Genomic DNA, 26,651 nt, shown 5'->3' with positions numbered 1-26,651 from the left:
ATTAAAGGTTATAAATTCTAACTGCTGCTAGAAATACCTTACATGCACACTTATGTAGACAGGTATGCCTGCGCAACGTTCATTTGTTGCACCTAGGCAATGTTTTGTTGCCTGGTATTAGAGATCAGTGCAGGAAGTAAAATGTTATTGCCCTTAATGAGTCATGGTGTTTTACTTTTCACGTATTTGCGAGGAGGTGAGAACTGACTTTGAGAAGGCAATATATTATTTATATAATGGATTCTGATCTAAATAAATCTTATCTCATTGAGAGCCAATAACACTTCAGCCATGTGTGCCAGGTGAATGTTAGTCATTTAAACCAAAATAACATTTAGAAGTGCATTCCCATCCAAGACATTTATGCCACGGGCTATTCTATAAATGTCTGATAGGTGCGGGTCCCAACTCTGGGACCCTCATCTATTTCCAGAATGATAATCTGACCCCCATCCCACATGGTGAGTTGGCCGCCGGCTTGATCGGCTGTTTCCTTAACTCCCATAGTTTTCAATGGAAAGATAAACTTCTCCATTCACTCTCAAAATGGATACTGTGGCTGACGGCTGCCTCACCAGACAGCACAGGGTTGGGGTGACCCATGTTAATGAGATAGGTGCGGGTCCCGCATCAATCAGTCATTTATTGTATATTCCGTGGACTACAACCAATCTTGAAGCCAGGGCATCACCATGGTCTGGCTGGTAAAGCCACAGTAGAAAAAGTTTGAGAAGCCCTAGTCTTGAGCTGCATTCACAATTCTGCTGAAAACAGTTATCTACTGACTAATTGAAGCCCCCTTGACCTCATAAAAAAACCTACCTAGTTTGACAGATTGTCAAATACACAGTGGGCAGGGCTAGAAGGTTTTATAGGGGTCAAGGAGGTTCTAATTAATCAATAGCTATTTAATTAATTCAAATTTTGTTTGTTCTACCAGTAAACAGGGACAGAAAAACCCCATTATTGTGCAGCTGAAAGGACTATGGAATAACAGATTAAAGAAGTTGTCTGAAAGTTCAAGAAATTATACGGGAATGTTATGAAATTAAAAAGAAACACCATTACTCCCCCTTTAAATCTCATGCCACTCCAGTGCTGATGTTCATTCGGTACTCCACTAGTCTTTTATTACTTTCCTGGAGTGGTGAAGTTGTGTACCAGCATGTGACCGCTGCAGCCAATCACTAGCCTAAGCAGTGATGCTAGTATGTATGGCACGTGACCGCCAGTGATGCCAGTGATGGGCTGCAGCAATTTAATGCTGGTACGTAGAGCAAGTTATTGCACCAGGAACGAAGTTGGATGGGGGCCACCAGGGAATTGGCGGTGGAACAGCAGGGGATTTAACTGATGATTGATGTTTGTTTTTTTATTTTATAATATTTCGTTCTACTAGTTTGATTTCTTAAACTCTTAGACAACCCCTCTAAAGCTTCCATGTAATCCCTTGCTCTGGTAGTTGGCATTCTGGGAAGTGTAGCCTGGCTGTGCCTACATTTTTAATAAAAGAAAAGTGAATATGATTTCTTCTTTTGTTTTATTGTTTTCATAGGGATGCAAACCTGTTTTTGCTAGACACTCAAAGAGTTCCTGCGTATGAAGTTGGCTGGCTAGTTTTCGATATTACGGTAACCAGTAATCATTGGGTGATTAATCCACAGAACAATCTGGGTTTACAACTATGCGTTGAAACATCTGATGGTAAGTTGCTGTATGTACAACCAGGAAAACTTTAGGATATTGAGTGTTATTATGTTGGTTTTTTAATTCTTTTAAATGACTGCAGAAAAGCACAATTTATAAATGCGTGCTTGGCCTTATTTACACTTTTGTATTTGGTCACTATTTTGCATGTTTTTTTAAACCAAATTCAGGACTGGATAAAAAGAGAAGTATAAATGTATCCATTATTTTAGTATGTTTAGTATGTTTTTCAGTACCATTTTTTTCAGTAGGAAAGGACTGTGTGTAGAATCCACTCCCGGTTTTGGATTTAAAAATTCAGAATTCAGATCAATGCAAAAGTGTGAATGTCGCCTTCATTTGTTATTTTTTTTCACACTATTCAAATGAAACTGCAATTGCAACGTTTGACCATAGTTAGATGCTTCATCTATAAATAAATACATGAAAACAATATTGATAGCTGGCCAAGTACAAGTCTCATACTATATGTATATATATATATATATATATATATATATATATAGTGCCCACCAAAAGTTCCGGAACACCCTCATAACTTTTGAACGGCTCGAGGTAGAGGGTTGAAATTTGGTGGGATTTAGTGGGGTCATAAAATCTACCAGTGAATGCAAAAAAAAAAACACCTCCTTGGGGGGGTGGGCGGTCGCAGCAAAATCTTAAATTGCGTGGGGTGTCGAGTGGAGGCTCATTTGAAATGTCGCTGAGATATTTAACGTTAAAGTTATCATCTTCATTATCGGCTACCACCGGTGTTAACATTACCCAAAATGTACCACGCGGAGGTCACATGGTCGGATTTACATCTCATCGGGGTGCTAGATTAATGTGAGTCCCCTTGCCTCTCACTTTTGTGTGTGTGTGTGTGTGCACACGCGTGCGTGCATTCGTGCGCGCGCGTGTGTGTGTGTGTGTGTGTGTGTGTACACAGCCCGAGATAAGGACCATGGGGTTCGTCATTCCCCCGGTATTTAATGACTCCAAACCCTCTCTGAGCTGAGTGTGTGTGTGTGTGTGTGTGTGTGTGTGTGTGTGTGTGTGTGTGTGTTGTCCGGCCAACTAAAGCGAGACCAAGGACATGTATTATGTGTATTAGTACAAACATAACAATTACTGTATTAAATCAAATGTTCGAACTGATGTCCTTCAACAACTTCACAGTGTACTAAGCGAATGTAAAACATGTCGATAACATTATTTATAACATCTGGTGTGATTGAATTCGAAATGTCCACTATTCTTTCCTGCAGCTCGTCTAAGTTTGCGATCCTAGTCTCATAGACTTTACTTTTTAAATATCCCCAGTAAAAAAAATTCTAATGGGGTCAGATCTGGTGATCTCGGTGGCCATTCTATCGGGCCTCTTCTACCAATCCATTGATCAGGAAAATTATCGTTCAGAAGATTTCGAGCTCGCAGAGAAAAATTAGCTCCATCCTGCCGATACCAAACATTGCGGAAAGCTTCTCCAGCAATATTTTGAATAGCCGGCATCACTTGGTTTCTTAGCAAATTTCAGTAATGTTCTGCATTTATGTTTCCCTCAGTGAAAAACGGTCCTACAATATGATTGAGCAATAATCCGACCCAAACGTTAACCTTCTGAGGATACTGGGTATGACTGTCTCTCATCCAATGTGGATTTTCGTCTGACCAATACCTCATGTTCTGTCGATTTACAGAACTGTTTAGTTCAAACATAGCTTCATCCGAAAAACAGGTCTAGTTGAAAATCTGATGATTATCACCAAATCGTGTCATCATTGTATCGCAAAATTACACTCTTCTGTCATACGGATAGCTTCTGAACTAGAAGTATTTTATAAGGATGATAATGATGCCTCTTCAAAATTCGATGGACTGATATGGCGCTGATATCATTTTGTGGTGCTCCACTCGAGACAGATGTATGAGGATTATCATGTACAGTGAGCAGAACATCTAAAGTTTTTTCATCATTACTAGCATGTTTGGGTCTTCCGGATCTTGGTGCGTCTTTAATTAAACCGGTTATTTCGAAACGATGAATGTTCTTTTATCAGTTGACAATGAAATTGGATCACGGATAGGATAAGTGGCATTGAATAAAGCCGCTACTTCTCGATAGGATCTTATTTTTTCTTCGCCATACCCTCTCATCATCAATAAAGTGATCCTTTCCGTTTCAGTCAAATGCATTTTGTGATATGACAATAGAAATGTAAAAAAATGAAAATTACTCTCCAAATTCGCTCTCTCTGAAATTCACATGCGACTACTGAAATCTGTACACATGAAATCATATTACAATCGTAGACGAGATCCATTTTGTATCGCCGAGGCCGATTGTAATAATACGTAATTTAAAGTCACCTTGATGTGTCATTCTCAAGCTCACACACACACACTCGCCCACACACATTTAGGATTTTTCCCGCGCGGTTCATTTTGGGTAATGCTAACACCGGCTGTAGCCGATAATGAAGATAATAACTTTATAGTTAAATATCTCAGCGAAAAGAAAAAACTTATCTAAAAAACGATTGCGGCATTGTTTTCGTATTGAAAAGAGCTTTCAAATGAGCCCCCATGCGACCCCCCGTGCTATTTAAGATTTTGCTGTCCCTTCCCACCCCACCACCCCCAAGGGGGTGGGGGTGTTTTTTTGGCGTTAACTGGTAGATTTTATGACCCCATAAAATCCCACAAAATATCAACCCTCTACCTCGAGCCGTTCAAAAGTTATGAGGGTGTTCCGGAACGTTTGGGGGGCACTGTATATTTGCGTGTGTGTGTGTGTGTTTTATTTTTTATTTATTTTTTTGTTCATTATTAATATGTTAGTCATTGGACACATACATGTTTTAATTTACTTACTACTGATTATTAGCTTTTACTTCTGTTTCAGTAACACAATAATTGTGCATTTTAAGATAACTAGTATTACTATTATAAGCATAAATAGCTGAATTATAATAAGTTGTGCAAAACGATGTGCAAAGAGCCTGTATGGTTTCACACAGAGTCTATATGGTTCTATATTACAGAGCTGCAGGCATTCTGTATGGCGCTCTTTGGTGCTTCTATACGGCACCGCATTCTACTCTAGAAGCAATGCTTTTAGAGGAGAGCACCTCTATAATACATCATACAATGGAACATGTTATGTGTTAATCCTTGAAAAAAAAGCCTATGGAAAATAAAACCTAAAGTATTTCTTTATATGAAATTGGAGGCACGCAGAGGTATAATATGGGTCTAATGTTTTCTGTTTGCTGTATTTTGAACGTAGTTTGTATGGCTGTGTGCATGAGCTTACTGTGGAAATGTAATGGAAATGTCATCTTAATGTCACTGTACGAGAAACTCCTATGAAGAGGCCTTGAAGTGACTCTTATTTTTTAAACATGCATTGCGTGTGCTATTATGAAAGTGGATGAAAATTGAGCAGTGGTTTTCATTAAAGAACCATAAAACCTAAAATAAAGTTGGCTTGTATACAAAAGCAGATAATAACAGTCACAAATATAGCTTATGGATTTTCAGAGCTTTTCTGAACTGAACATATAAGCGATTGTTAAAATAGATATTTTCCTACATGCAGCCGTCTTCCTGTTCACACTCTATAGCCAATCCTTCCCTATAAAATAGCTCATAATCAAAAACCGTAACAGATAAGTCTTGTGTTGTTCATTGGGGTCCTGGAGGTGGAACCCCCACTGATGAAACATTGATGGCCTATTCAAAGGATAAACATCAATAATTAAGAACTGGAAAACTGATTTTAAGAACTATACTTACTTGACTATACTTTTCCTGACTTACTATAGAAGAGCTAATTGCATGATTTTATAGTCATAAGGTAACTTATCAACTTATTCTAGGATTGCTTATGGTCAGAATTAAATTAAGCTTGGCATAGGCCCCCAGGGACAACATTTGGTAGGGGGGCCCTCTTTCCAGGAGCAATGTCGTATAATCCTTGGAAAACTTAAACTTAGAAAAATATAGTCAGGTTCTATTTATGAAGGCAGGGTCTGGCAATAATCGAATGTATAAGAGCATCCCACCGTCCCCCGGTGTTGGATTTTAGCATGTCTTACGCTTTGTTCATCGAGGAGATAAGTGTTGCCAGAGGTTTATGGCAATGAACATGTATGCTTGATCACTGTATTTCTTCTAGTTAGAAGTGCAAGCAGGAGTATAGAACTCAAACCCTTAGTAATAAATAATAGTAAAAGCTGTCTATCTTCTGCCACATATTGAAACGTTTATATTATTAAAGGTAAGCATTAAATCTCTCCAAACTCCCATTTATTTTGCTGGAGGGAAGTGGTGGAGGCCCATAGGTGGTGAAGGACCAGGGCATTTGCCACTTTTGTCTTACCTCTGATCCAGCTCTGTTTATGGTATGTATTATGTTATATCAGCGGGTAAAATATGTATTGAATTCCATTATGGTCATCTAGTATTACATTTTAAGTTACTCATTTGTTTATATATATTGTGCAGAGATATCATAATTTTGTAATGTTTTTCTCAGTTCACCCCAAATTAGCGGGTGGTATGCATTGACATCTCTTTCTTTGATCTAAACTGCTAGTGAATATGCAAATGTACACTTTGCTGATTTCTAGACTATTTTCAGACTGAGAATGGACAGAAACAGGCGAATGGGGTATTATTGGATGGACCATGGACAATATTTTTTTGTTTTCATTAATGTTATTCATACTTATTATTCATGTTGCAACTATATTCCTTGACAAATAGGGCAGCAGATCATATCAGTGGCCGAGGATACCTTCATTTCTCCATACATTCCTCTTACAAGATCTGTTCCTGTTTTTGGCAAGAAATTTAGAGATATAATGTAGACTGTAAAAGTGCTGCTTGGAGCAAACAGTACATTAAGAAAGTATATATTCTAGTAGTATTATTTCTTCTTATAAGCTTAAAAGTGAAATGAAATAACGGATTGTAGTACTTATTAATGATCCTAAAGTAGCAGGTATATCACGTAAAATATGTACATAATGCCAGGACGTCCTCAGTACTTTGCTCCCTAGTATCATATCCTCATTTCAACCCCCCTGACCTAATACCACTATCATCCTGCTGTCTTATTCCGCAATCTATCTATCATTTTAATTAGAAACAGTCTCAGTACAGAGAGAGGTCAGCAGAGAGGGAGTTGAGGCATTGCAGCACTATACACTACAAATACATTTCACAGTCCTTACAACATGGATCCACCATTTCAAATGTTCACTCTGACCTCCAAGCATGGGGTGCATTAAAATAACCTTTAATACCCTTTGAGTCACCTAAACTGATTTACCAGGGTAACGTCAAACAGTAGCCAGACTGTATTTTTTTTTATCGGATGCTCTTCCAGACAGGGAGGTGAGATGACATGCAGACAGACAGCATTAAAATAAATTGAGATCATAAGAAAAGTGTTTTTCTTAGAAAATGTTGGAATCTAAAAAAGTAGAATGGAAATTAAAGAGAACTGGCATAATAGCAAAATAAATTAAAGTATCACATCCAGCAGTTGATGTGGGCAAATGCCGTTTTATAGGCTTGCAAATAGTAATACAGGCATTGCTCTGCCGCAGGATGTTGTAATAGTTATTTGTTGATGGTGTTAAAGAGGGGTCTAATTTACAGAAATAATACCACAAGTTATAGGTTTTTTGAATTGATCAAGGGATTTATTCTGAATACCATATATCCCCTCCTTATATGAGGCAATTGGCAACTGCCTCATTGTTTTAAATTCTGTATTATTGGATGACTTTAGGCCTCATGCACACGACCGTGCTCATAATTACGACTCGTAATTACGAGCACGGCCAGCCACGGGCAGCCGGCCGCTTTTGCGAACCGTGCTCCCATTATAATGTATAGCAGCACGGCCCGTAAAATGAAAAAATAGAACATGTTCTATTTTTTTAACGGCACGTGCACCTTCCCATGAGAAAACGGGAAGGTACCCGTGGCTAACAGAAGTCTATGGGCCCGTTATTGCGGGTCGTAATTACGACCCGCAATAACGGGTGTTTTTACGGTCGTCTGCATGAGGCCTTAGTTTAATGTTTGTCCTGGATTGATTTTACACAGGTGACAGACTATCAGAATTTATGGATTACTAGATTCTAGATGGTTGAAGTTTTATTTAATTTGCCATAATTTGATAACTATGCCTACTACTAGATAAACTAGATGGTGAGGTTTATTTTAGAGACATTGTGGATCTTTATCAATACAGGCTTTGAAATGAATGGTGTTCTTGGTGAACCCATTTTTATCAAGATCTGTGCCACTTTTTATGACACCTACGAAAATGTTATAATTGTAGCATAAAAAGAGTACTATGGGGGGAATATATCAATCTTTCTACACCAGTCTTCTGCTGTAGTAAAATTACAAAGGGCCCAAAAGTCTCCATTTGCATTGCAAAGGGCGACTTTTGGCCTTTTTACAATGCCTTCGCCACTTATGCAAAAAGGGGTGTGGCTTCTTGAAAAGAATGGAGTTGTAGTGGCTTGACAAATTTCTAATGAAAAAATTTAAATTTTTGAGTATGCTTACCTCACCGCTCACTGGCTGATACAATGTACTGATGCTGGACAGTGTCAGATCGTTGTATGCAAAGCAGCACTTAGTGCTGCGCTGCATATATGGCCCTGACGTAGTTCAACCACAGGAATTTGTATGAGCCGACGCACACTGAGGTGAATATGCTTATTTTATGTATAATTGGGTTGAGATGGATGGTGAACGGCCTAGGATGTTGTGCCACAACTGTCCCGCATGGCCGCAGTCATTACGTCACATGGCAAGTGGGAAGATCCGACATATTTATTAAGATCCTTGCGCCTCTTAATAAATCTGTTGCATCTTACTCTAGTGGAGCAGATAGCTAAGACTGGCATATGAAACGCCAGTATGCCTGTCTTACTAAATCTGCCCCTGTATTTATAGCCACACTTTGCATAATTGGCTTACAACCTGTGCCATAGTCATGCATTTCTCAATCTTCTCGTACCATCTGTGGCAATGTGGTGCACTCTAAACTGTAATTTTGGACTACTCATAGGTATGCCAGTGTTAATGGCTCAGTAAATTATTTGCATGCATAAACTGAACTCAATACAATAATGTGCTAAAGTGCAATTTCTGGATTTCAAACATTTTCTTTTAAGCACAAAAGTTTCTGCGGGCAAAAAATATCAATAGCTGAAAGGATAAATCCAATGTAATTTGACATATCTAAATAATAGACTCGAACAACATAATCTATTCCAGATTTTCACCAATTATTAACTGAACCAGCCTTTTAAGCAATCAGATAATCCACATCAGAACAAAAGAAAGGACCACAATATTATGAGGAGGGTTCTAAGGTTTGCATTCTATTACATGACTAAAGTTCAGATATTTTTTAAAGACCACAAGGAAGCATTTGGAGATACAATCTTAAAATTAATATTTTTTTTAATAGAAAAAAGATACTAGCCAAGGATAATCTTAAGAATGCTTAAAGAAACAAACTGCTAAATTAATCATGAGACCCATAGTAAATTAAAATATGAACAGTGCATTGGAATTGGAAAAATATCTTTAGATATTTCATATATCAGATAAATTTGATCATATTGGGCTAGTTGTGATTTTTTCCTTCACTTTTACATAACCTCAATTATGATGTTTATTCCTATTTTCCTCTCTTTGAAAACCAATATCAGGAAGATTCGGCAACAGTATATTACTAACAAGAGACTAATATAGCAGAAAATCATTTTTACATGCTTTTAGTATTGGTTAACTGAGCTAGGAAAGAGTTATATAAATTTAGAAGTGTTACGTGCACATATCTATGTATTATTATGCTATGATTAGAGGCTTTGTATAGCCTGACATGTGTAAACGTTGCTGAGGGTGCCTGTTTGTCTTTGCCTGAACAAAATGTTTGGGGATTTTATGCATCAAGTATTGGATTCCTACTGAACATAATAAATAAATTGCTTGTATCCGGAAAATAGTGCTGACTTTTTTGTCAATCAATTTTGTTTTGGAGGGCATCCTCTAATGCTATAATGATACGTTTCACTGGATTCCCAAGGGGAAGCCTTGATATCTAAAATATGAGGGAATTGAACAGGGATCAGAATACATTTCATTTGGCAATGATGCAAACAATCTCATTGGCTAATAGACGCTAGGCAGAACATCACTTTTTTTTATAATTTTTTCTTTGTATAATGCGGAAAACTTTCAAATATAAACATCTTAAATGGTATTATAATGATAATATAATTTATCGTTTACTTTTTGATATATTCATGACATAAGGCTACAATGCTGGTTTGGATGAATACTGCCATAGGTGTAAATGTGTCAATGAAATAAAAAATGTTGCACAGAATATATAGTATACTCACACCTTTTAGTAAAGTTCCCATTTTAATCCTATAAGGACTTCCCTTCCACCATGTTAATGACAATATATACATATATATATATATATATATATATATATATATATATATATATATATATATATATATATAAAAATCTAGGGTCATTTTTACCCCTAGGGTCATATAAGCACATGAGTAGAGATGGTCATGTCTACAGACAATCATTCCTTTAAAATGAGCATTTTCTTGAAAGATAAACATGGCAGTTGAAAAATGATAAAGAGAGCTTTAGGTGAGAAATATGAGAAATTTATCTAAAGTCCAGAAGTATCCAGTATATTTTTGGTGTGAGTTGGGTATGTAAAACCTGCCTGTGGGAAAATATAAGTTTCAAGTCACAAGGTAACTGCACAGATCTTATTAATATTGTAGATATGGAGCTGGGGTCTGCACTACTTGTGTAATTTACTTGGTCACCTGTTTTACAAGTGTATGTTCTAGTAAAAAATAATTTTATATTATTTTAGATCTTTTTTTAGCGCCATAGCTAATTGTAGTGGGATGAAGCAGTCAATGTTTTACTCAAATAGCACAGACTCAGTGACAGTAGAGGTCAGGTCAGAGTACAGAGGGACATCGTTTTACATATTTTCCTAATGAGTGAGATGTTTGTTGTTGGGGAGAATATACAATAATGATGTTGGCGATGTCTTCCAGAAAACATGATGTGGTTAAAAAGGTCATAATGTTTGTGGGCATTTTTTTATGCTGAAACTTGGAAGTCCATCATGGAAAGTTTATACTTAGAGAAAACAGTTACCGAATGTTTTTACTTATGAAATGCTGGAACGGGGGAGCAATATAACAACTAGAAAAACATTCTGTAATTGTTTTACACATTCAGATTACGACATGACAATTTTGATCCATAAAGGATCCCATTGTGTTATTTTCTTATTAAAAACATATCCTTTTATATGCAAGTTAAAGTTATGGTGACTGGCAATTGGACATGCTAAAAAAAGAAGAAAGGACAGAACATTTCCTTTTGATTTCTAAACAAAAGAAGGGGTATCAGGGTCCTTTAATATAAGCTGCTCACCTTCTGTTGTTGTGTAAGGGTATGTGCACACGGGAACTGTCTTTTTACGTCTGAAAAGACAGACTGTTTTCAGGAGGAAACAGCTGCGTCGTTTCAGACTTTTACGCCCGTAATCTTGAGCTGCTCTTCATTGACATCAATGAAGAATGGCTCAAATTACGTTGCAAAGAAGTGTCCTGCACTTCTTTGCCGAGGCAGTCAATTTACGCGTCGTCGTTTGCCAACGTAGTTTAGCCCTATTTTCAGACGTAGAACGAGGCATAATACGCCTCGTTTACGTCTGAAAATAGGTTGTGTGAACCCAGCCTTAGACACAAGAGCTATGTTAAGCATGTTTCAGTTGCCAGAGGTGCTGCATACGCTGAAAAGCCATTCATTGAATGCAACCAAGCCGGTAACAATAAAGGGAATATTTCATGCAAAAAAAGACCAGGCTCTTTTGCATCCTCAGAACCTTGGCCAAGACTTCGTTGACGTGAAGCAAAAAGACGACTTTCAACTTGAAGGACTAAGTCTCCACACAATATTCTGTATATATTAAAATATGGTGATTCCGCTTTTTTACAGGTAGAATATCGCCATTTAGCCGCTGAACTTGACCTCACCCTGTGACTTTTGATATCAAGGCTGATATCAAGTAGCTCTGACAGCTTTTCTTCTATAAGATCAAGTTAGCAGCTACAGACCTGAGCCTAATTTGACAGTAATCGCTGGATGTGAGCATGACTGTCAAACTACCTCTTTCATCCAGTAGAAATATGGGAAAAGCGCTAGTCTGAGACCCTTGTATTTATGTGTCAGTACAGTCTAAGTAATTCAGGCAAGTGGGCAAAGGCTAGAGAAGTCAGTCACCAGCGACTGCATGCTTAGTCTACTTCTATTCTTACTCTATTACTAAGGGGGACCAAGAATGATTGTCTAGTCCGGTTACTGACTCTAAAGAGTAGATTCACTTTTTGCATTCTGAATTGTTTTCTTTACCAGCATTAGAATTTCATACAAATCCACAGCAGACACAATGGCTTGCAACAGCCTATAGTTCAATCACAGACTGAAGACTGCCATAAACAACAATCTAAACTTTGCTGATGAATTCTCCGGGCAATATAAAGGGAAATTGACATTTATGAGACCCTTCAGCTGTATCCCCAGCTTCTGTTGGTATGGAAGAAGTTCCATTCATAACAATAGTATATAAGTAAGCTGCTATTTAAGCAATTTCTTAAGACCAAATAGGAACCCAATACTAATGATTTTCTTAATCCACATCATTAACAAGATTTGGATATCATTAGGATATCTTGTACAGAAAACATTGTAAACATTACCTCTGACTTTTTCATTCCACCTATGCACCATTATTATGCTTGCTATATTACAATCTGAGAACGTCCCCCATAGTAGAATTTATAACTTAAGATGAAGCAAGTAAGCAAAATATAACTTTTTTTTTTTTTCAGTGGACCAGCTATTTATCAATCAAAATGAAGAGTTTATCAGTTTTAATAGCAAATTCTACAAACCAATTTGTTCATATGAGAGTATAAAATACTGAACTGGTGAGCACTAAGAACTATAGTAGTTTTCTATATTCACAGCATAAAAATAACTGTAATTCAATTTTAATTCTCCATATGGAATAAAGTATTTTAATTGCTGGCATTGTTCTACTGAATTTCAGCAGTGAAATATACAATTTTTTGTATAAAATCTAGAATCTTATATATGTCTGCAGCAATTTTATCTGAAAGTGTTCAAAAGCCCCGATTATAGATTCAGAATTAGTCAATTTACGATAAACTAGACAAGGACAAGTAACATATCTTTTGTATAAAGCCATCATTCAGTTATATATAATCTCATCAAACAGCATGTAAAACAACTTACCAATATTGAACTCTAATGTTACAATGTGTTTAGGACGCATGTGAGAAAATACTTGATATATTCTGTGTGCCATTAAACTTCTGATTGCCAAAAACTGTCTGGCAATATGTTGTCATGTGGACCCTTTGGAAATTACAAACATTCTCTTTGGAAGCAGCCAATACTTCATAGTTGTTCCTTAACACAAAAAGAGTTAAAGGTGTTGTTCTTGGGACCTTCATAAAAAAAATTGGCCTGCAGCCCTTGTGCTCCTCATGGTTTCTATTTAGAAGTTGTCATCACCACCTTTAGTTGTAGAACTTGGCAAACATATTCTTTATAAAAGAAAAACATCTGGGTCTTCTATGTCTTTAGGCTAATAAAGGGATCTCACATTAAGATAGCATTGGGATTAATAGCCAGGGCAGATAGCAGCTTTGCTGCTCCTAAAAAAGCCCCCAACCGTCTATAAGTCAACCTCTTAATACATATGGACAGATGATGGACATCTACTTTTGTTGAACCTAAACTAATATATTAGACAATTGCATAAAAAGTTATTCTCATGTTTATTTGATTTTTTTGGAATCGTGAATTTGCGAGAGAATTCAAATCCCCCTTTTACTCTATGAATCCATCAGCGGAATACAAGCTGCTCTTTACAGCAGCTTGAATTCTATCTATGGAACAGAAGATGCATGCTGTGTCGGCTGAGGGCTTACAAGAAAGCTGCTCAGAATACTTCCAACTTCTCTCTTTAGTTACAGGAATGTTCTAAATAATAAAGGGAGCATTTTCTAGGATTCCACATTTCCAGCTCTTAGTTTATCAAATTTCTGCCTTGCTTTTATGACTTCTATTATAAAATAGTAACATCCATCTAAGACCAACAATGGCTTACCTACATGGTGGTAGGCCACACAAGCTCATATAATGGAACTGCCAAGTGCTGAAACATGTAGCTCCTAAAGCTTGCAAGAGACACCACCAATTTTCAAACTGCCTCCGGGAAAAAATCTCAATAACCCACAAAGAAGCCAAGCATCGGCTTCAGTGGTGTCAAGCTGGAATGAAGCAGCAGAAATACATTCTCTGGAGTTTTATAGGATGGCGGGTGCATAATGCTAACTGCATAGTATGCTGAAGGAAGAATAATTGGTCTGGGGATATATTTCATGGTTTGGACAAGGCCTCCCAACCGAAGGAAATCAGTGGTTTAATATACAATGACGTACTAGATAATTGAGTCCCATCGACTACGTAGCTATAGTTTGGAGCATGGTGCTCTTATGCACAATGTAAATTCCATAAAAATGGTTTTGTGAAGAACCTTACTAACCTGCAAAGAACCTTCACCTTTAACTACACCACCAATCGTCGACATATGGATCTTTGAAGTTTAATTATACATAAGTGAAAAGTGGGACGTGGATGGTCAAATAAAGATTTAATTTTATGTTTCTAATTTTAAAGTACAATAGGTTAGTAAAAACGTAATTTTTTAAACTTGCAATATTTACTTCTCTAGTATCTGAGTTTGTACTATAATGAATTAAATAGCAGCAATTAAATAGTCCCTTAAAGTGTCCGAAACTTAGTGGCTTAACCCTTTGCATTCCCTGGGTGGTATTGCAATACCCTGTCTGACCATCTACATCTTAAACCAATTTCAAGTGCTAAACACCTGAATAAACACGTTGTATAAGTGTTCATGTATTGAAGTAGGTCAGTTCAAGGTATGGTATTTGGCTAGCACTCTTAATTTTTCTTTTTACAGCAATAAGGCTGCCAGAAGGAGGAAGTCTGAGCTGAATTAATACATTTGTTACAGTGGAAGTAGAATGAAAACGGCTTTAACCTCAAATCAAGCTGCCTCTTTCATTTATGCCAGTGATAGGCTTTTTTCTAAGAAATATAGAATCTGGCACACAGCCACTGTAAGTTTTTATTTTAAAGCAAAACCTGGATGGTTATTTGTTTAAGACTTACATCTATGATTACTTGTGAGTCCTGTCTCTACAAGGATTTTATTTAATATTGTTTCACATTTGGGATGCAGATGCCCACTAGTAGAGCTTGTGGCGATTTTCCATTGTATTACTGCAATGATAGCTATCTGTAATATTAAACACATTTTTTTCAATATGTTTTAGAACAACTTTTGAGGACACTGATATTGCCCAGAATGGTACATAGCTTACTCCAGCTACCTTGGGTTTTAAAAGGACCTCTGCGTTGCACTCCTGTCTAGAACAGCTGCACAGCTTCACATGACACTGTCTGTGTTTCATGCGGACACACAAAGTTATTCGAGCTGCCAAAAAAGAACAGGTTTATTTGTAGAGACCGTCCCTGATGCAATCTAAGTGACTTGTTATATTTTTCTTTTGTTCCAGAGAGAGGTACAAGTGTAATCTAACAAGATAAATGCAAACGCATAACTTTGTAACATGCCTGAAAGACATACAACTTGTGAAGGCAATTTAACTTAACCTTGTTATTTTTAGTTTCATCTATCTTAATGAAAATAATTGATATGACATTTGTAAAAATTAGGAATGACATCAAAAAACAAAAATGTGTTTCTTTGACTGAGTCCTTAATATCTGATCTCTGGTTCTTGAAGGATATTTAAGTTTAAAGACTAGCAACTTATGTTCATGTTAATAAACTAATCTCAACTGAATTCAAAGCCCTAATGGTAGAGTAATCTATATGTTAGTCAGAAAACTGTGGCAACTATACTGTCTGCTTCTTAGGCCACGTTCACACATAGCGGAAATGCTGCAGATTTTCCGTCCGGATTTGCGGATGGAAAATCCACAGCTTAATACAGCAAAGTGGACAAGACATTAACAAATCTCATCCAACCGCTGCAGAAATTTTGCACGCAGACGTGCCAGGCAGATTTTTAAATCAGCAGCATGTCAATTCCTGCTGTGGAAAGTTCACAGATTTGTTGCGGATTTTTCCCATTGAATTCAATAGTGATGTCAAAATCCACTAAAAATCCTACTACTTCTTGTTAGCAGTGCAGGTAGGAGAAAGGAACAACATAATTCCCTCCCCTAGCACATATTAAAATTGATATTGTTGGAAATACTTTTTAAATATTTTCAATGTCTTGATGCTGTAAAAGCATCAACAAAAAAAAAAGACAGAATTATAAAGATGGAAGGATCAGGAGATAGATGAAATCAAACAAGTATATACTTATGCATGTATGATACACACACACGTCTACATACAGAAAATCTTACTGAAGCAGCGGTTTATTCTAGAAACAAACAACCAAGTAAAGACAATCACTGTCAATTACTTTTTTCAGCTCCATTAAACATAATTGTCTTGTATGCTCGGTGTTAGAATGTAATGTAGCGGCTTTTACATTTCATTTAGCAGAATTCATGCAAGGATAAATGTGTTTATACATGTGGTGCATTGCGAGGTAAATTCAGCTTATTGTATAGTTAACCAAACCAGCTGTGAATGTATAAAGTAGAGTAAAAGAGCATTTTATACCACATGAATATTTATATACGTTTGCTTATAGCATTTCTGTACAAATATCCCCAATAAATGCATTTTGTGCTCCATATATCAAGCACCATGATATGATTCGCCATATTTCCATTTCCATTCGACTAGAAGGGTCACCCTTGCTCTGAGAGCTACATATTTCTTAACTGCTTTGTGGGGAACGGAAAGTGGCACATATTTTTGAATTTTTTTTTTGCTCAGAGATGCGACTGTTGTTTTATCTTTCAGGTCATTACTTTTTGGAGAACCACAATGTAGTTAAGAAATTGATACATGTTAAATATTAATATTGCACAATGTGCAGTATGCATATAGACATTTACTAGAACCAAAAAAATCTAACCAGGAACATATATACTAGAATACTGACTTTTCCTAGGGAGGACTGGCAGGATTGTAGGTATATTTCAGGTAATACTCCGTGACCGAACAACCAAAAAAGCAAAATAAGATTATTTACATGGCTATCCTGTATGTCAGTGGTTCACCTAGTTCTCTCTAAGGAAATAAATCCTCATTGCTGATGGGATCCTAAAGACAAAACCGATCATACACAGTAGATACTGCAACTTTCAGTCAAAAACTTGTTCAGCTACTCAGTATCTCTGTCTATATCGACAGTGTCTTTTCTAAACTCCATAAACATGTATGATAGGATCAGCTGGATAGCTGGATTTAATGGGGGAGAGAAATAAACTGCCTCTATTCACCTCTGCCAGTGTTTGATCACCCAGGGGAAAAAAGTATGGTGGGTGACTAAATGAACGTTCGGCCGACAGCTATCTTAGGCCTCATGCACACAACCGTAAGGATTTTTACTGTCCGCAAATACGGATCCGATGACTTTGGATACAGCCGTCCAAAATTCCAGAAGCGCCCATAGGCTCCTATAGGCGATTCCATACTATACCTCTGTATCCAAATTCATATGACTTTACCATGTTCATGATTGGTTATTTTATGAACTTATTCACTTCATCATTGTGCCTACCTACAATAATTGTTATTTTTATATTCTTTTCAGGTAGGAGTGTCAATGTGAAGTCAGTGGGTCTTGTTGGCAGACAAGGCCCTCAGTCAAAGCAGCCTTTTCTAGTTGCTTTCTTCAAGGCAAGTGAAGTTCTTCTCCGCTCAGTCAGAGCTGCAAATACAAAAAGAAAAAAACAAGACAAGAATAAGTCTGCAGCTCAACATGATGCATCGAAGATGCCCACCAATGCAGGCAAGGACTATATCGCTGACAGTTTCTCAAGTAACATATGTTCATAGCCAATAGCAGTCTGTCACAGATAACAGCAGATTTAATGCAGACTCACCCTTTTACTTGTGTCTCTATCTGTGCAGCTATTTTATATACTGGTTAGTAGCTTAGAAGGTACACACGTTTTATCACATGATTCTTTAGTAATGTAGATATATTAATCATTTGCATTGGCTTCTGCACAAGTTAAGTTGAACTCATTTATATTTTATGTTTATTTAGTTACAGCATATACCATAATGGACAATGCATTATCGAAAGTGCTAATATAACACATGATCATCACATAATATGGATCCTTAAAGGTTTGATGGAAGTGTAAATATATACGGTAGAAGCGAAAGTTGAATAAGGTTCCAAAATGTTTTTAACATCAATACAATATTTTAAAGAGTAACACAAATGCATATTAGAATTAACTGGCAACAAAAAACAGTACATAAAGGCAAACTTGAACTTTCCTAAGGAGTGATTTTTGTTATGTCTCTACGCAGATTACAACACTAGTGAACAGAAGCAAGCGTGTAAAAAACATGAGCTCTATGTTAGCTTTCGTGACTTGGGCTGGCAGGTAAGTATATTATATTGGAGATTTGTTGTAGCAGCCAACCAGATTACACCTTTTATTTATCTGAGGCCCTTTAAAAAAAGAAATCAGCAAACTGATGCTTGCCATAAGCAACTACTCCACTATTCCTTTGCACCAGTTTTGATAAATCTCACCTATTATGTTTTCAGTCCCCTTTTAGATGCAGTGATATTATTCAGTTAAAATTGGGGTCAGATAGAAAAAGATACAAGATCCTCAATTAGTCACCACACATTTAATGATTTTGTCATCGGGACTCTAATGCACATGCAATTCCATTGCCGTAGATGGGAAAGGGAGATCTGAAGATCTCGGAGTCAGAAGGTAAAGGTGCATGACACTCAGAGAAGCGCCACAACCACTTTGTTCTAGCAATTGAGGGGCCCAGGGGGTCACCAACATCACTCATGTCTCAGTAACATGTAATAAGATGTTTTATGGTGAACTTTCACTTAAAATTCTCATTTATTAAGACAAGGCTTTTTTTTATTTAAGCAAGAACAATGGTGGCTTTTTTTTTTTAAAGAATATTTTTGTTGTTTATGTTTTGTCATAGGATTGGATAATAGCTCCAGAGGGTTATGCGGCTTTCTATTGTGATGGGGAATGCTCATTTCCACTTAATGCTCACATGAACGCAACAAACCATGCCATAGTGCAAACTTTGGTGAGTAAATCTAAAACGTTCAGAAAAAATTAGACTTCGAGAGAAAATACGCAGTTTTGCAGCACAGTGTTCACAAGGTTCATTACTGTAGCTTGTAAATGTGCACAATTTTTTTTTTAAATTAAAACACTTCAGTAGATCGATCCTTTGGTGTACCTTTCCATTAATGGTCATTCTCTGGCTTCTTTGCTCTAACTAGTAGAGGAGTTTGGTACCTTCTTAGGCTGCAAGCTACATTAGGGAAAATGAGCTCTGTTCCCCCTCAGTTCACATTATCGCCAGGGGTCACCACTGCCAGTGTACCTCCAAGTTGTAGCCCAGATGAAATACATATGAGTCATAATTTCACCACAGGTTGGTTAATTCCCTGGTCTTATTATTGAACCATTATTAGCATCCGCTGAGACAAAATTAAAATCCTGGCACCATTTATCTCTTACGCTTCTGGGACATATTTATTTGTTTAAAACGATTGTGTCAAGCTCTTGTGATGTTGTTTCTGAATTGTGTTCTTAGAAACCTTTATGGGCAGGGACAAACACCTCGTTTTAGTCTAGATGCTCTCGAGGCACCCAAGCACTGAGGCCAATTGGCGGCCCCAAATTAATTTTTACATATTATAGTCTCACAATTGATGTATGCCCATTGGTGTAAAGATATTGACCTCAGCAACGTAGCCAATGAACTTGCAGGAATATTGTTTGGTTCATATCAAAGTTTAACAGGCCTACTCTACTGTTCTAAGTCTCCAAGCTCTGTACTTCCACCCCTCAAAACCGGGTATGGTCAATTGTTTGAAGTATGTATGGAGTTATGGATGCCAAAGGTGGGTTCCAGTCCCCACCTTTCTGGTATAATCCTCAATTATTCATTTATATGATCTTTCTGGGGTGTCGTTCTAAGCAGGAAAGTGCATACATTTCTAGGCTCAAATATTTCCTGATAATAGGTGCTTCCATTCCCTCACGGTTTTACAAGATCATTTTTACTATTTCCAAATATCGCATGCTCTGCAAACTCAATTTGGCACCGTCTCCTTGTCACTCTTTTTCTCTAAATTAGAGTATCGCAGTATAATGCCCCATAGCTGCCCTCATACAGAATAATGCCCCATAGCTGCCCCATATAGCATAATTCCCCCATAGTTGCCCCATACAGTATAATGCCCCCATAGCTGCCCTTATACAGTATAATGCCCCAAAGCTGACCCCATACGGCATAATGCCCCCACAGCTGCCCCATACAGTATAATACCCCTATAACTTCCCCATACAGTATAATGCCCCTATAGCTTCCCCCATAAAGTATAATTCCCCTTAGCTGCCACCATACAGTATAATGCCCCCACACAGTATAATGCTCCATATCTGCCCCATTCAGTATAATGCCGCCTTTACTGCCCCCATACAGTATAATGCCCCCTTAGCTTCCCCTAGTACCAGTGACCACATATAAAGTGCCAGTGCCCATGTAGATAGTGCCACAGTGCCCATGTAGATAGTGCCACACACAGTGCCCATGTAGATAGCGCCACAGTGTCCACTGTAGATGGTGCCCTTATATACGTCCTCAGTGCCCATTTAGACAGTGCCCCTTTAAGATAGTGCCACCTCCAGGAGGAGCCCCAGACGTCACTGTCCGTGTATGTCCATCAGAGCACCGGCGCTGGAGCGACAAGGGATTTAACAGTTGAGCAACCTTTACTGCAATTAATTTTATTTGTAAAACACTCTGACATCCCCTTTAAATGGTCACTGCACATTGACAAAAATAATTTTTACCACATTAAAACAGCCCATAAGCCCTGTCATTTTCTCCTAAATAGTCGACCACTGCCTGTTGCTATGTTTTCTCCATTTCTAGTAGCAAAGTCGTTGAGACAGAATACAGGAAATAATGGGCAGGTCTTTGAGACTTCAGGTGTGCTCCTGTGCACAGTATTGGCTACATCAAATCCGTGTCCTGTTCTTCAGCGTCTTTCAGTAACTAAAAGCTCCCCTTCCTTTATTCCTAATAATCACCTAACCTCTCATTTTGCAGACACAGTAATGTGTAGATAGTGTTCATGCTATCTACACAGCCCCTGGCTCTAAATTTACTTTCCCTCTCCCCCTCCACTTTGTCGTAGAGTAGATCATCATCACTATCATCACCCGGTTGCAGCTGATTCTTTTTCTTACTGCTATCATTGTAGGTGCATTTAAAAGTAAACCCATCTAACCACAATTCACTTGCTCTGTTATCAGCTGATTGTTATCCCAGCACGTTCAAGCACTATTCTGTGTCTCTTCTTAAGGCCCTTTTACACGAGCCAATAATAGAGCAAACGCTCGTTCATCGGCTGATCGTATAGTTTATGCATCACAAAATATTATCATTGCCAGCAGCACATCCCCCTGTGTGGAGAGATGTGCTGCCAACATGATGGGAATGCATGGGAATGAGCGATTGTAGTAACGATTGCTTTCCCATACATTACTGATCATAGCTCCTTGTGAAATGAGCAAACAAACAAAATTCAGCAAACTTCCCTGTTGATCGGCGTTCGTTGTTACTGTCCATTTTGGCTGATGTAAAAGGACCCTTAGGGTATGTTCACACGCAGTGAGCAAAAACGTCTGAAAATACGGAGCTGTTTTCAGGCAAAAACAGCTCCTGATTTTCAGACGTTTTTTAAACACTCGTGTTTTTTGCGGCATATTTTACGGCCGTTATTGGAGCTGTTTTTCAATGGAGTCAATGAAAAACGCCTCCAAAAACGTCCCAAGTTCCAAGTATCCTGCACTTCTTTTGACGAGCCGTCATTTTACGCGCCGTATTTTGACAGCGATGCGTAAAATTAAGGCTCGTGGGAACAGAACATCGTCATTCCCATTGAAAGCAATGGGCAGATGTTTGTAGGCGTATTAGGGGCATTTTTCAGGCGTAATTCGAGGCATAAAACGCCCGAATTACGTCTGAAACCACTGCGTGTGAACATACCCTTAGTCAAACTACTCACTATACATGAAAACTTTGGGGCACATTCACTAAGACTGGTATTTCATAGGCCAGTCTTAGTCTGAAGTCCGCAGGAGTGAGAAGCGACTAATTTATAAAGAGGCTCTCGCATCTTAATAGATTTATTCTTAAGCTATCTGTGCGCCAGAAACTGAAATCTATGCCAACCACGTGCTGGTGTAGATTTCCATGATAAATTACGCTAATTTCTGGTGTATATTATTCTACATTTTTTGGTCTGTGGATGGCCTCTTATACTAAGACTGACAAACATTTTTAAAAGTAATGAGAGCAAAAAATGGCAAATTATTGTGCAAATATGCTGTGCTCCATAGTTTGTGACTTTTTAAAACCAGAAAACTGGTGTAATGCCATTTTTAAAGTCCCTCCTTTGACTTTCCCAGAATCTTTCCCCACAGGTGTGTCTTCTCGGGATAATAGACAGTATAGTACAAAGAACACATGACAGATTGTTTTTCCAATTTATGTTCTGTTGTGCCCGTAAAATAATTATTATAGCCTGCTAAAACGACTAAAACCCCTGCATTGGCCTTTTGGTTGTGTCCACCTAATACCTGTGTCCCACTTTACAAGAGTCTGTTTGCAAACAGGAAATGTCCCCCAAAATGTTCGAAAATATGGTCTAGATTGGTAAAATGTAAGGAGACAATTTAATAAATCCCTTCTGCAGTTTGCTTACAGAGGTGTCTTTCCTTACCTTTCCTCTTATCTCAACATATCCTGAGATGTGTTGTGCAAGATGTTGTGTATTAAAAGAGGCATGGACTCGCGGGACAGGGATATAACATTACCGCTTTACAATGCATTAGTGCGGTGCCATCTAGAATATACAGTTCAGTTCTGGGCTCCAGTTCATAGAAAGGATGCCCTGGAGTTGGAAAAAATACAAAGAAAAGCAACGAAACTAATAAACTAACTAATATGTAGAATCTAAGTTATGAGGAAAGATTAAAAGAATTAAAGCTATTTAGCCTTGAAAAGAGACGACGAAGGGGGGACATGATTAATTTATATAAATATATTAATGGCACATACAAAATATATGTTGAAATCCTGTTCAATGTAAAACCCCCTCAAAAAACAAGGGGGCACTCCCTCCGTCTGGAGAAAAAAAGGTTCAACCTGCAGAGGCGACAAGCCTTCTTTACTGTGAATCTATGGAATAGTCTACCGCAGGAGATGGTCACAGCAGGGACAGTAGATGGCTTTAAAAAAGGCTTAGATAATTTCCTAGAGTGAAAAAACATCAGCTCCTATGTCAATGTGTAGAATTCTTATTTCATCCCTGTACTTTCTCCCATCTCTTGGTTGAACTTGATGGACATATGTCTTTTTTTCCACTATACTAACTATGTAACAATGATGAGCGTTGAAAGAAAAGATGATTATGCGTTACTCTGTTACGAGACGTTTATGCTCTATGTGGCTATGCGTAACCACCCAGCATTTGTAATGTGAATTGCGGTCTGTCAAGTGTTTTGCTGACATGTCGCGATATTGTATTGAATTTGTTTCATGAGAACGTGGAGTCCTTTAACAAATTCAAGCAAAGGTAACGGTGCACATATCTGTTTGTTGTTCTTATACTGTATTTCATTAATTATCTGTATACTAATCACTAAAGCGGTGGTCGTGCAGGGGATTGGGGTAGGGGAGGACGCATTTGTATGTGTGAGTAATTTATGTTTGGCAAGCACTCATTTTGGCAGGGTGAAACCAAGGGCATAAATATAGAGGGTGCCTAGTTTGTGGAGTGATAGTTTGAGCTTCCAGCTACGTCACTGGGTGCAACACTAACATTATATGACTGATTTCTCCTGTTAATTCTGTCCGCTCAGGCTTATGATACGTATACTGGAATGTCTCCTGTTCTCTTATATTTTCTCAGGTGCGTGCATTACTAATGCTTCTTGTATAGCGAGCACTTGTGTTTATGATGTATGTTTTCTTTGTATTCTACTGTTTCTTGTCGTTCTGGAAACATTTATAAATAAAACCTTTAAATAAAAAATAAAAAAACACTTCACTGGAAAGAATTGTAAAAATGTGGGTGAATTAGAGTTGTGTTTTTTTTTTTTTTAATTAAACAAAAGCATCACTCACACTTTTGATGTGATTTACCTTTTTTTTCTCATTGATTTGAACCTTGATACAATTTTCCATGAAGGCAGTACATAGAACATTTATAAGATTGGCTTATTTTAATAAAGAAAGCATGGTTGTTGATTGCAGCAAAACCTTTATATATTTACATGAGTATTTTGTCCCATTTTTGTGTATTATGATTATAAACATACCTTAGAAATTAAATAAAACATTATTTTTATGCGTTGATATAGAATGTATAGTAAGCTAGTTCCAAACTTCAGATATAATTGCTAAAGTAAAAATAATATTTTTTAGAACTAGATTGATAATTCTGCAGTGATGCTATTGCATTGACTGGATAGCTTTAAGATTTCAAAATCCCTCCTGTAGACCATCCCTCGCCAATAGCGGAGTACTGACAGGATATTTTAGAGGCCTGTAGTTGGCCTCAAGGCCTCTGTCTACAATTTGCCATATTTGGAAATTCTGGAAATTCACTTGAATAGAAGAAGGCTGTAATAATGTGAACAGGAAATACAAGTGTTTCGGTGATTAACAGAACGAGCAGTTTGAAATGAAGGTGAAGCATTTGCTCCCTCAAAACAGATGATCGGCCAGGATGCCGGGAGTTGGACCCCCACTGATCAGGTATTGATGGCCTATCCAGAAGATAGGCCATCAATTTTTCAGGGCTGGAAAACCCCTTTAACTCCCTTCATTGCATTGAGTTCCTTGGAAGACTACAGGAGCGATATACGGTAGGGACAGAAAATAGCTCTCACACTACATGAATATGTTTGGCATATGGGCAAGCAAAGTAGTCAACCACTCTGTGTCAGAACACAGAGCTGGCTTAGAATGGGATAGTCTGAGATGGGAAAACTATTTCTAGAGTTTCCACTTAGGGTAAAAAGGCCAGAATCCACTGGACTCACCTATAATATACACTAAACAAACTATAATTTTGTGATTATTGGTAAATCTAGATTTTTCCTAAAATCTGATGTGCAATGGAAGTATAACGCTGGGTTCACACTGAGTTTTTTGACAAGTTTTTTGATGCGGAAACCGCGTCAAATAACTCGTCAAAAAAGGCCCGAAAACGCCTCCCGTTGAGTTCAATGGGAGGCGGGGGCGGTTTTCTCTCGCAAGTGGTAAAACCGCCTCGCGGGAATAAGAAGCGACATGCCCTATCTTCGGGCTTTTACGCCTCTGACCTCCAATTGACTTCAATGGGAGGCAGAGAAAGCGTATATCGCGGCGTTTTATGCCCGCGGCGCTCAATGGCCACGGACGAAAAACGCCGCGAAAATCGGTGTGCAGGGAGAGGAAAATCTGCCTCAAACTTCCAAATGGAATTTTGAGGCAGAAATTCCGCCTGCAAAAAACTCAGTGTGAACATAGCCTAAGCGTGTTCACGGTTTGCCACACATTGACTACTTCTTTGCTAACTAGATCAGACTCAGTTGAAAGAATAAGATTGACTTGTACTTTATTGATAGCACTTGTAGTGCTCTTTATATGTAAAAGATTTATCATGATTATTAGTAATTTTGTTTTTTTATTTATTTTTCTTTTTTTCTTTTTTCTTTTTGCAGGTCCACCTCATGTTTCCTGACCATGTCCCCAAGCCATGCTGTGCGCCAACAAAGCTCAATGCCATCTCTGTTTTGTACTTTGATGATAGCTCCAATGTTATTTTAAAAAAATATAGAAATATGGTTGTAAGGTCATGTGGATGTCATTAAATAAAAAACAAAAAAAAGTTTTCTTTACAACATTATAGGCAACATATTTCCATGCAGAAAACTAGCTAGGAGAGTAAACACATTTCTAATATACATCATGATTCACATGTACAGCTTTATGTATATATTAGAATTTTGTAATTTATTTTGATATAAAATTGCATTCATTAAATGTGACAGAATCTGTTTTACACAATTTATATGAAACATCAACATTTTATTTAAGTCATGTTAAAATAAAATTTTAATTTCAGAAATAAGCATTTGTGTTTTCCTGAGATATATACTATTTAATGATCACTATATAAGGCTTGTTGACATCTTCATCCTGGTTTCCATTTATGATGAAAAGCAGTACGCAGTGCCAGATTCGCTGTACAATGCCAGAGAGACCCCATTGAATTATATTGAGGTACTTTAGGTTCCCCTGTGGTCATTTTAACGGGACGAATAGCGCTGCATGCAGCTCTATTTTCCCTTTCTAATCTGATGGTATCTGTGATAGAGCCTTCACACCATATGTAAACATTGCGTTACTTTCTACCCATACAGCTTTTGTATCGTATTTATTTAGAAAATAACCTTATAAACAATAATTAGTCATATCATATCAGTGAAAAAAATATTGAAAAAAATATTCTAGCTTTTGGGTTA

General features: G+C 37.6%; 1 protein-coding gene across 1 annotated transcript in view; it reads left to right on the top strand.

Annotated features, from left to right (window-relative positions):
• The window catches only part of BMP5 (bone morphogenetic protein 5), a 139,100-nt gene extending 112,931 nt beyond the window's left edge, over positions 1-26,169 (top strand). The window contains exons 3-7 of the mRNA XM_075864140.1: positions 1,556-1,704; positions 17,648-17,845; positions 18,379-18,455; positions 19,030-19,140; positions 25,848-26,169. Coding sequence (XP_075720255.1) covers positions 1,556-1,704; positions 17,648-17,845; positions 18,379-18,455; positions 19,030-19,140; positions 25,848-25,997 — 685 coding nt within the window. The 3' untranslated portion in view covers positions 25,998-26,169. The remainder of the gene's footprint in view (positions 1-1,555; positions 1,705-17,647; positions 17,846-18,378; positions 18,456-19,029; positions 19,141-25,847) is intronic.
• The last annotated feature ends 482 nt before the right edge of the window (positions 26,170-26,651 follow it).

Source organism: Rhinoderma darwinii, chromosome 4 (genome assembly GCF_050947455.1).
Source record: "Rhinoderma darwinii isolate aRhiDar2 chromosome 4, aRhiDar2.hap1, whole genome shotgun sequence".
In the NCBI taxonomy this organism is placed as follows: Eukaryota; Metazoa; Chordata; class Amphibia; order Anura; family Rhinodermatidae; genus Rhinoderma; species Rhinoderma darwinii.
The sequence above is the reverse complement of the archived record's forward strand: the minus strand, read 5'-3'. Positions and strand labels throughout refer to the sequence as shown.